Source organism: Saccopteryx bilineata, chromosome 4 (assembly GCF_036850765.1).
Source record: "Saccopteryx bilineata isolate mSacBil1 chromosome 4, mSacBil1_pri_phased_curated, whole genome shotgun sequence".
In the NCBI taxonomy this organism is placed as follows: Eukaryota; Metazoa; Chordata; class Mammalia; order Chiroptera; family Emballonuridae; genus Saccopteryx; species Saccopteryx bilineata.
The window spans coordinates 217,788,015-217,800,330 of NC_089493.1; the positions used below are offsets into that span (position 1 = coordinate 217,788,015).

General features: G+C 38.7%; 1 protein-coding gene across 1 annotated transcript in view; it reads left to right on the plus strand.

Moving 5' to 3' along the window:
* The window catches only part of ADGRV1 (adhesion G protein-coupled receptor V1), a 729,252-nt gene that overhangs the window by 166,222 nt on the left and 550,714 nt on the right, over positions 1 to 12,316 (plus strand). The window contains exons 36-38 of the mRNA XM_066273806.1: positions 2,582 to 2,681; positions 3,469 to 3,648; positions 4,628 to 4,791. Coding sequence (XP_066129903.1) covers positions 2,582 to 2,681; positions 3,469 to 3,648; positions 4,628 to 4,791 — 444 coding nt within the window. The remainder of the gene's footprint in view (positions 1 to 2,581; positions 2,682 to 3,468; positions 3,649 to 4,627; positions 4,792 to 12,316) is intronic.

Genomic DNA, 12,316 nt, shown 5'->3' on the forward strand with positions numbered 1-12,316 from the left:
TCTGCTGCTTTAGTGTGAAAGGTTCTGAAGATGTGTATTAAATCGAGTTGATCTAGTGTGTCCTTTAAGTCTGCTGTTTCTTTGCTAATTTTCTTTCTTGAGGATCTATCTAGTGATGTTAGTGGGGTATTGAAATCCCCTACTATTATAGTATTGCAGTTGATCTCGCCCTTTAAATCCATCAAAGTCTGCTTTATATATTTAGGTGCTCCTATATTAGGTGCATAGACATTTATAATAGTTATATCTTCCTGTTGGATTACTCCCTTTATCATTATGTAGTGACCTTCTTTATCTCTTACTATATCCTTTTTTTAAAGTTTATTTTGTCTGATATAAGTATTTCTACCCCAGCTTTTTTTTTCATTTCCATTTGCATGAAATGTTTTTTTCCATCCTTTTACCTTCAGTCTATTTGCATCTTTTGTTCTAAGGTGTGTCTTGTAGACAGCATATGTACGGGTCCTGTTTTCTTATCCAGGCAGCTACCCTATGTCTTTTGATTGGATCATTTAATCCATTTACATTTATGGTTATTATTCAAATGTAGTTGTTTATTGCCATTTTATTCTTTAAAGCTGTATTCCTCTTTTGTTATATTCTTTTCCCACTTTGATCTGTTTACAACAGGCCCCTTAACATTTCCTGCAGCATTGGTTTGGTTGTAATGAATTCCTTGAGCTGTTTTTTGTCTGGGAAGCTTTTTATTTCTCCTTTGATTTTAAATGATAGCCTTGCTGGATAAAGTAGTCTTGGTTGTAGGTTCTTGTTCTGCATTACTTTGAATATTTTTTGCCATTCCCTTCTGGCCTCAAGTGTTTCTGTTGAGAAGTCGGATGTCATTCTTATGCGTGCTCCTTTGTAGGTGATAGCTTTATTTTCTCTTGCAGCTTTTAATATTTTCTCTTTATCACTGAGCTTTGGTATTTTAATTATGATGTGTCTTGGTGTAGGTTTCTTTGAGTTTCTCTTTAATGGAGTTCTCTGTGCTTCTTTAACCTGTGAGGGTTTCTTCTGCATTCATTTAGGGAAGTTTTCAGCTATGATATTATTGAACAAAGTCTCTATCCCTTGTTCTTTCTCTTCTTCTTCTTCAGGAACTCCTATGATGCAGATGTTATTTCTCTTCATGTTGTCACAGAGCTCTCTTAGAGTTTCCTCAGACTTTTTGAGTCTCTTTTCTTTTTTCTTTTCTGCTTTCTTGCCTTCATTCAAGTTGTCCTCCAACTCGTTGATTTGATCCTCAGCTCTATCCATCCTGTTTTTAATTTCTTCCATTGTGGTCTTTATTTCTGGTATTGTATTTGTCATCTCCGACTGATTCTTTTTTAATATTTCAATATCCTTTTTTATACTTGCTATTTCTTTATTTAGGTGTTCATAATGACCATCTATTGTTGTTCTAAGATCCCTAAGTATCCCTAAAATCACTATTTTGAACTCCGCATCTGGAAGTTTGATTATTTCCATATTACTCAGTTCATCTCCTGAAAGTTTCTCTGGTTTCATTTGGACTGCACTTCTTTGTCTTTTCATTGTGTCTGTGTGTTTGGGTATTTTGTTTGTAGAGTTGGTTGAGTCTAAACTTGGTGTTTTCTGCCTCCACTTTTCAATTGTGTTATTTCTAGGTCTTCTTGGGTTGGTATCAGCTATTATTTGTAATTCACTTTTGGATTTGGTCAGCTTTGAAGACTTGATTTGTTTGTTTTCTTAACAGGTGATAGTCTTGTGTATTGATCTCAGCTGCGGGCTTCCTTGAAACTGTATTCAGGAATGCAATGGGTGTAACCTGAGACTCTGAAGGTGTCTTCCACCAACTAATATCTCTGGGGACAGGGTGTTTTCTCAGCTTCAGTAGGGGAGGTGTATCTCAGATCTCCATGGAGATTTGAGTTACTGCCCCTCCTCCCCACTTCTTGTTTTCAGCTGTGTCTTGTTGAGCTTATTTGAGCTGGAGAGATGTCTGGAGATCTCTGATCTGGAAGCAATTTAGTACTGTTTTGTGGAAGGATCAGTCCCTCCCCCAGCTATGGCCGCCTCCAGCATGGATGAGTCAGCTTTTTTAGGTCGTCTCCTGCATTCCTTTACCCCTCACAGTCTGTCCCTCTCTCTCTCCTTTCCACTTGAGAGATAAGCTGGTCCTTTCAACACACCTCACTCCCTGGTCACCAGGCAAGTGGCTGTGAGCAGTATTTTCTGCTCTTTTCCCTGGAGTGAGATCCTCTCTGGGCTCTCAGCCTCACCCTCCCCTCCGTTCCTGTAAGCAAGGGAGATTCAGGCGCTCCCTACCAGGTTTGTTGTGGCTTCTTCTTTGTCCTTGGTTTTTGAGGGCTGTTCTTGTAGTCCAGAGTTGGTTTTTCACGCTGATTTTTCCTAAAATGTTTTGTATTCCAGTTTGGTGGTGAGAGCTGGACGTCTGTGTGTCCGCCTACTCCACTGCCATCTTTGATCACCGAGTGAATGATTTTTTAAAATTTATGTTTTAAGCCACAGGATACTGTTTAAATAAAATGTGTTTGGATGGAGATATTTTGTGTTTAGGGACACAATGCGGGGATGAATATCTTTCTGTCTGACATAGGGTTCATTGGATAAAACAATACATGTGCAATTATTGGATGACAACATTCCTGAGGAGAAAGAAGTTTACCAGGTCATTCTTTATGATGTGAGGACACAAGGTAATTCAGAGTTCAGTTTTAAACATTTTTTATTATATTACTCTTTTCAGAAAAAATTAATAATTGCTATCTGTATATTTAATAATTAAATTAATGCCAATTAAAAATGTTACTTTAGACGCCCAGGATGGGCAGAGCATCGCCCCCTGGTGGGCAGAGCGTCGCCCCTGGTGGGCGTGCCGGGTGGATCCCGGTCGGGCACATGTGGGAGTCTGTCTGACTGTCTCTCCCTATTTCCAGCTTCAGAAAAATGAAAAAAAAAAAAAATGTTACTTTATATATCATTTGTTCCTAAAAATGTTAATTTCAATAACATCAGCCCACAATGAGAACATATTATCATTATGAATTTAGGAACAACCTCTACACATTTTGCTAAATATTTGCTTATGGAATATAATACATTTCCAAAGAAAGAATTTTTCTGTTATTAATCTTATACCAGCAGCCCAATTTGGATTTGGACCTATTGTCTGGATATTTTAAATTCAGTCATTTTTAGAAAACTATAAGGGTACTTTCCTCAGTTACTTTCTATAATTCAAATGCCCATATCGCAAATAATGACAATAATATATCAAGTAAAAAAACTCATGATTTGCTATGTAGAAAAATAAAATTAAATATAAGCTCAGTTATGCAACTTTATCATTTCAGTTCAAGAAATGAATAAATGGAACACATTCTGTACACTTTAATATGTTTCAGAGAGTGGGATGGTATTTTAAGTATTTAGCAGTAAGTGCCAAATCACTGTCAGAGTTCTTGTGGCCCCCGACATCTTTAGGAGTCCCACTGGCCGGAATTGCTCTGCTTGATGCTCAAGGACATGCAGCTGTTCTGACTGTGGAAGCCAGTGACGAACCACATGGAGTTTTAAATTTTGCTCTTTCTTCAAGATTTGTTTTGCTACAAGAGGCTAACATAACAGTTCAGCTTTTCATCAACCGAGAATTTGGATCTCTAGGTTTGTGTTGTTCTAGAATGAATGGGGGGTCTCCAAGCAGGTGCTTTTTAATAACCTCCTTGCGTGGATGAAAGCCATGGCTGAAATAAATCCAGGGCAGGGAAAGCATTCATATTTATTAATTCAGGATAGCACTTTATGACTTCTTGATTTTTAAAAGATTAAAGGAGTTGTATATTGTCACAAACATGCTATGTAACAAGTAGTCATTAAATCTCAGCATCCTTTAATAATGATGTTGGCTGTGGGTCCACTCACCTAAGCTGGGCTTGGGGTGGCTCTGCTCCATATTGCTCATTCCTCTCCTAGGACCAGGAGAGGCACAAGAAAGCAAGCAAAAGCATGGCAGGACCCCTAAAGTCTAGGCTCAGAACTAGAACACCATCACTTTTACTTTGTGCCTTTAGCCAAAACAATTCATACAGCCATACTCAAAGTCTGGAGGCAGGGAAGTATCCTTGTCCATAGTGGGACATTGCTGAGCCATTACATGCTAAAGGTTAAGGACACGAGTCCCCAAACTACGGCCCCCGTGGGCCACATGCGGCCCCCTGAGGCCATTTATCCTGCCCCCGCTGCACTTCTGGAAGGGGCAGCTCTTTCATTGGTGGTCAGTGAGAGGAGCATAGTTCCCATTGAAATACTGGTCAGTTTGTTGATTTACATTTACTTGTTCTTTATTTTAAATATTGTATTTGCACCCGTTTTGTTTTTTTATTTTAGAATAAGATATATGCAGTGTGCATAGGGATTTGTTCATAGTTTTTTTTATAGTCTGGCCTTCCAACAGTCTGAGGGACAGTGAACTGGCCCCATGTGTAAAAAGTTTGGGGGTCCCTGGCAAGGATATGGGAAGGGGTGAGGAGTTGGGACTAATTATATAAGCTACTGCAGGTACTTTTGGGAAAGTCGAAGAGTTCCTAATGAGATACTGTTTAAAATTTTACTTATAAAATCTTATCCTATCCAATTCAATTAGGAGCCATTAATGTCACATATGCCACAGTTCCTGGAATGTTGAGTCTAAAGAACCAAACAGAAGGACACTTAGCTGAACCAGATGTTGACTTTGTCTCAGTAGTTGGCTTTCTAATTTTGGAAGAGGGAGTAACAGCCACAGCCATCAACATAACTATACTTGAGGTAAAACTTATTTTGCTATTACTGTATTAAACCCAAATAACCATATAGGAAGTAGAAATTGATGGAATATTCTGGTGCTTTTAAATCAGTTTATCTCTTTTTGTGATTTAAAAAAATCATACAGGGGTTTCTGTTGTCTAGATAGGCTGGTTTGCTGTTGTGTATTTTATTATAGGAACATCTTATGACAAAGAGAATTTCCTTAGGGTAGTCCCCTTTAGGATGGCATTGGCCTAAGAGAAGCATTTTGATTACTACTCCAAAGGACTCATTGGACCAACAAATCCACATAGCCCAGTATCTTAGTTGTTAGGGCTGGTTAAATGAAAGGTACAGAGAGACTCCGAGAGGCTGATGGCATAAAAATGTGATTAAGGTCAAACAGAAAGTAATCACTAGTGACTGCAATTGCATTTTAAATGATTTTTCGTATTGTGAAATCTCGGGCTGTTTTGGGACTTAGTGTTTTAGCCCCTAAATAAATTTACAAGAGGGTTGTGAAAATAGGACATATGGAGAGGTCGGAGATTGTCTGCCTGTGAGGGCTTGGGGGAGAAAGAGAGAAAGAGTGAATGTCACCTTAGAAGAGTCTTCTCAATTACTATATTTTTGGGGTTCTATTTTTTAAAATGTTTTAATTCTCAGGCTTTTTACTTCTACAAAAATTATAAGTAGTGTAAACCATCTACCATCTGAAGTCAGTAACTCTTATTTTGTTGACTAACATGGCACTGTGACCTAATCTGATAGTACCAGGACTCTCAAGCCAGAAGATAAAAGGTAATATTATGTCAGTTTGTAACATGCAATACAATATTTGATAAAAATTTAAGTCTCATTTCAAATGTATACTCTATTAATGTAACTAAATATAAATCAATAGATTATTCCTCAGATAGGTTAGTTTTTAAAGCAGACCACATGTAACCACCCTTCTTTTCTTTTTCTTTCTTTTTTTTTTTTTTGACAGAAATGGAGAGTCAGAAAGAGGGATAGAGAGGAACAGACAGACAGGAAGGGAGAGAGATGAGAAGCATCAGTTCTTTGTTGCAGCACCTTAGTTGTTCATTGATTGCTTTCTCATATGTGCCTTGACTGGGGGCTACAGCAGATTGAGTGACCCCTTGCTCAAGCCAGCGAACTTAGGTTCAAGCTGGTGAGCTTTGCTCAAACCAGATGAACCTGCACTCAAGCTGGTGACCTCGGGGTTTTGAACCTGGGTCCTCCATGTCACAGTCTGATGCTCTATCCACTGCGCCACCACCTGGTCAGGCACCCTTCCCTTTTTTTCTTTAAAGAGTCTAATTTTATAACCACAGGGTTTCTAGTTTCTTTTCTTTTCTCCTTATGTCTTTGAAGCCCTTCCTGTTCCCTGAGAAGCACAAGTTTAAGAAATGGCAGGCCTGTATCTGCAGAAATAAGTGAGCTGGGCATGATAAGGGCGAGTGGTTTGGGAGTCGGTGGGAGCCAGTTCCTTTTACATCACTGATTCTGTAACTTACTTTAGACTCTAGTGCAGAAGATAGTTTAGGTACTCTCATCTTCATTTCTTATTTTTTCACATGGAAACATATCTATATTTAAAATAAATGAAGAGATATGTGTATGTTGGTATGTACATAGGTTTCTATGCAAATATTATTTTCTGTCTGGTCACTACTGACAAGGGTTTTCCTAGTCCTCATGTTTTGAGCACTTGCCTTATTTTCATTGCTACTATGTGGCTAGTGATTAATAGCAATAGTGTATTAAATTAGTTCACTGTCACACATAGCGATCACTTTGTACGAATACTTTCTGTAGGCCAACTACTCCAAACATATTATTTTTAATCATTATCATAATCCTCAAAATAGCTATTAATTTTACCTTTATCATGATGGCAGAATTGGGCCCTAATAATATAGTAATTTAACTTTAAGAATTTGGTATTAGTCTCTTTGACTGCAAAGTCTTATATTTTATAATATTCTAGTCTTCATTCTAATCTTTGATATTAAGGTAATTCAAAATCTTTTGCTCCTATAATATTTCAACTAGATTAAGTTTGTATATTTATATAATTAGTTTACATATTAGTGTAGGTAAAAAATAATATATTAGCCATTTTATGTGGTTCAACCTAATACTTTATCATACAATCAGATATAAGTTGAATACATTTATTTATGTATTTTTTTAGAAATTGCAGCTTTATGGAAGTATAATTGACAAATACTACATGGTATCATTTATATATGGAATTTAAAAAATACATGTAATTTAAAGATATTTAAAAAGTGTATGTGGTGGTGATTTGGTATATGTTTAAATTGTGAAAGAAGTGCCCTCGTCTGATTAACATACCCGTCACTTCACATATTTATCTTTTCTTTGTGTGTGAGAGCATCTAAGTTACGAAACAGTGTATTCAACTATAGTCACCGTGTTTTATATCACATCTTCAGACCTGGCTCATCTTGTAGCTGAGTTTGCACTCTTTACCAGTCTCCTCTATCCCGCCCAACCCCTGGCAAACAGTTTTCCATTCTGTTTCTATGAGTTTGACTTTTTTTAGGATTCCATATTTAAGTGATACTATGCAGTATTTGTCTTTTCTTGTCTGGTTTATTTCATTTAGCATAATGCCCCAAGGTTGGTCCATGTTGTTGCAAATGGAAGGATTTACTTCTTTCTCATGGCTGAATCATATTCCTGTGTGTATGTGTGTGTATGTGTATATACTGTATCTTTGTGTATATGTGTGTATACTGTATCTTCATCATTCATTTCTTGACAGACACTTAGGATGTGTTCATATCTTGGCTATTATGAATAATAGTGCTATGAACGTGAGGGTGCATGTAGCTCTTTGAGATCCTGTTTTCTTTTCCTTTGGGTACATACCCAGGTGTGGAATTGATGGATTGTACATTTGTTTCATTTTTCATTTTTAGAGGAATCTCCAGATTGTTCTTTATAGCGGTTGCATGAATTTATATTCTTACCCAGAGGCAGATTTAATGGCAGGCACACCAAGTACGTGCCCTGGACCCCAACTTCTGAAGGGCCCTGCAAAACCCCAACTTTATACTTTTTTCTAATGACACCAAGTTTGGTTTCATATGTGCAATTTTAATATTAATAGTACATAATATTTTTTATTTATTTAAAAATATGGTAACGTATTTTTATTTTTCCTCTCTCTTTTTTAAGGGGCCCAATGTTTTCTTCTGCGCCTGGGGCCTCAACTAACCTTAATCCACCTGTGTTCTTACCAATAACACACAAGGGTTCTCTTTCTCCACATCCTTGCCAAACTTGCTTCGTGTCTTTTTTTTTTTTTTTTTTTACAGAGACAGAGAGAGAGTCAGAGGCATAGATAGGGACAGATAGGAACAGAGAGAGATGAGAAGCATCAGTCATCAGTTTTTTGTTGCGACACCTTTGTTCATTGATTGCTTTCTCATATGTGCCTGGACCGTGGGACTACAGCAGACCGAGTAACCCCTTGCTGGAGCCAGCGACCTTTGGTCCAAGCTGGTGAGCTTTTTTTTTTGCTCAAGTGCTCAAACCAGATGAGCCCGCGCTCAAGCTGGCGACCTCGGTGTCTTGAACCTGAGTCCTCCTCATCCCAGTCTGATGCTCTATCCACTGCGCCACTGCCTGGTCAGGCAACAAAGAAAAACTCTTCTTGTCTTTTTGATAATATCTGTAGTACTCCAGCCCACTGGGAACTACCAGTGTTGCGTGGAAGAAACCTACTCAAGACACAAACTTATGTCAAGAGGAAAAGGGGGAGGCTTGCCAACGGAGGCAAAGAAGACCTCCTAAACTTCCTTCTCTCTTAGCTTTTATTGATCAAAAGCAGAACAGAGGTAACAGGATTACAAGGGAGGGAGGCCACGTGACAAGTAGACTTTCTGCTGACAAGGAGAAAGGGCTAATTTGGTCAGTACATTCTTTTTCTTTGCTAATTAACAAGCACATAGGAAGGGGCAATTTAGAACCTCGATGCTAATTTTCTAAAGCCCGTTTACATGCATTCCTTTGTGTCTGCACAAAGGTCACTCACACAGCTTCTTGGTATTTGCACCAAGAGACATTCACTCAGGGCTTTTAACTAAAGTTCCCCAATCCAAGTCATAGAAGGTTCAAGGTTAGGTGGGTGATTCTCTACATCTCCCCCTGTTGGTCAAATAAGTTTGTAAACATGATATATATGTTTGCTCGCTTGTGACTTATAATAGGTGTGGGGGACAGGCTATAAGCAGGCCAGGTTGTTGTAGCCTGAGGTTTGGTTTTGGGACTAAGCTTTTCCCCACACCCTTGACTGATTGTATGATCTGGGTGGTGCACTCTCATGAGGAATCCAATTATGCCTTGGATAAGTGACTTTGTATCGGAGACTTCCTTGTTTGTATATTGGATTAAGGGATTTTGGTTTTCTACACTATAAAGTGGGACAGACCAGGAGCTTGGACACACAGTTCCTGCTATCACAATTGCAGGGGCTCCCCTGATCCCTTGCCCTTCATGGGAAGAGCTGGTTTTCTGCTTTTCCCTTGTCTTCTTTTGTGGTTTGCCTGTCTTGGTGAGACACCAATAAATAGGATGGCCCCCCATCCTCTGACTCCGCCATTTCTTTATCGTCTGCCCGAATCCAATGGGAACCTGCATGTGAATGGTCACGATGGCGGCTCCTGGCCTTACACCCCCTTTTTTGTTTTAGTAAAGATTAACAGAGAGGAAGATGCTTAAGTGGTTGTAGTGGAAGGTAAAGAGCAAGCATAGAGAGGAACAGGTTTTTATGGGTTTACAGGAGTTTCTATATTTTGTAAAAGTTCTTTAGCACACCTGGTTAGATGTTTCACAGTTTCCCTGGTGATGGCAGGTGCTCCCTGAGTGTTTTGGAGTGAGTTAGGTGTCCTTTTCTGGGTTCATTTCCAGAGATGAATTCATTATTGGCTTCTGGATTTCTGGAACCAGGTTGCTTTCTAGGGGCTGATGCCAGTTCATGATGAGGCTTCACGTTTCTCATTCCTCACTGGTATTCAGAGAGGACCTGTTGATGACAACATTGGAACATATCCTCGCCCCAAGTTAGTAATTTGATTGGACTCTGCCATTCAGGGCCAGCTAATATCCTGGTACAACGTGAGAGGCTTAGGTTGCTCTGTTAGTATAAAATGCCTTTCTGCTGCAGTAAGTCCAGAGAAGGAAATGTTCAAAAAATTAAGAGTAAAATAAGCCTTATACAATTGTTCTTTGGGGTGAGTCTCTCCTCTTGACTCCCTGTTGGGCAGATAAAATATATTATGCTCACTTTGTTAAAGATGGTGCTGCCCACGTGGAAGCCGTTGCCCAGGTGATATTAATGTGTGTTGGGGGCGGGCTGTGGGCAGGCAGGATCCTTGTAGCCTGGGGCTTGGTTTTAGGACTAAGCCTTTCCCACCCTTTTTGATATAGGGTGGTACAATCCAATCATGCCTCAGATAAGTGACTTTGTATTAGAGACTTCTCTGTTTTGTATATTGGATTAAGGGTTATGAATCTACACTATAAAATGGGGGCAGACCCTTTCACCACTCTTATTTAACATAGTCCTGGAAGTCCTAGCCACAGCAATCAGACAAGAAGAAGAAATAAAAGGCATTCAAGTTGGAAAAGAAGAAGTAAAACTATCATTATTTGCAGATGATATGATATTGTATATAGAAAACCCTAAAGTCTCAGTCAAAAAACTACTGGACCTGATAAATAAATTCAGCAAAGTGGCAGGATATAAAATCAATACTCAGAAATCAGAAGCATTTTTATACACCAACAATGAACAGTCAGAAAGAGAAATTAAGGAAACAATCCCCTTCACAATTACAACCAAAAAAATTAAGTACCTAGGAGTAAACTTAACCAAGGAGACTAAAGACTTGTACTTGGAAAATTACAAAGCATTGATAAAAGAAATCAAGGAAGATGCAAACAAGGGGAAGCATATACCGTGCTCATGGTTAGGAAGAATAAACATCATTAAAATGTCTATATTACTCAAAGCAATCTATAAATTCAATGCAATACCAATTAAAATACCAATGACATACTTCAAAGATATAGAACACATATTCCAAAAATTTATATGGAACCAAAAGAGGACACGAATAGCCTCAGCAATCTTAAAAAAGAAGAATAAAGTGGGAGGTATCACACTTCCTGATATCAAGTTATACTACAAGGCCGTTGTACTCAAAACAGCCTGGTACTGGCATTTTTGAGTAGAACAGGCATATAGATCAATGGAACAGAACAGAGAACCCAGAAATAAACCCACAGTTCTATGGACAACTGATATTTGACAAAGGAGGTAAGGAAATACAATGGAGTAAAGACAGCCTCTTTAACAAATGGTGTTGGGAAAATTGGACAGCTACCTGCAAAAAATGAAACTAGATCACCAGCTTACACTACTCACAAAAATAAACTCAAAATGGATAAAAGACTTAAATGTAGGCTGTGAAACCATAAGCATCTTAGAAGAAAACATAGGCAGTAAGCTCTCCGACATCTCTCGGAGCAATATATTTGCTGATTTATCTCCACGGGGAAGTGAAAAAAAGACAGGATAAACAAATGGGACTATATCAAACTAAAAAGCTTTTGCACAGCTAAAGACAATAAGAACAGAATAAAAAGACAAACTACACAATGGGAGAACATATTTGACAATACGTCTGATAAGGGATTAATAACCAAAATTTATAAAGAACTTGTAAAACTCAACACCAGGAAGACAAACAACCCAATCCAAAAATGGGCAAAAGAGATGAATAGACACTTTTCCAAAGAGGACATACAGATGGCCAATAGGCATATGAAAAAATGCTCAACATCACTAATCATTAGAGAAATGCAAATTAAAACCACAATGAGATATCACCTCACACCAGTCAGAATGGCGCTTATCAACAAAACAACACAGAATAAGTGCTGGCGAGGATGTGGAGAAAAGGGAACCCTCCTGCACTGCTGGTGGGAATGCAGACTGGTGCAGCCACTGTGGAAAACAGTATGGAGATTCCTCAAAAAACTGAAAATCGAACTGCCTTTTGACCCAGCTATCCCACTTTTAGGAATATACCCCAAGGACACCATAGAACGGCTCGAAAAGGAGAAATGCACCCCCATGTTTGTGGCAGCATTGTTCACAATAGCAAAGATCTGGAAACAGCCTAAGTGTCCGTCAGAGGATGAGTGGATTAAAAAGCTTTGGTACATATATACTATGGAATACTACTCAGCCATAAGAAATGATGATATCGGATCATTTACAATAACATAGATGGACCTTGACAACATTATACGGAGTGAAATAAGTAAATCAGAAAAAAAACTAAGATGAATCCATACATAGAAGGGACATAAAAATGAGACTCAGAGACATGAACAAGAATGTGATGGCAACAGGGGTGGGGGGTTGGGGGAGGGGGGATGGGGTGAAGAAGGAGAGAGGGGTTAGGGGAGGGGAGGGGCACAAAGAAAACCAGATAGA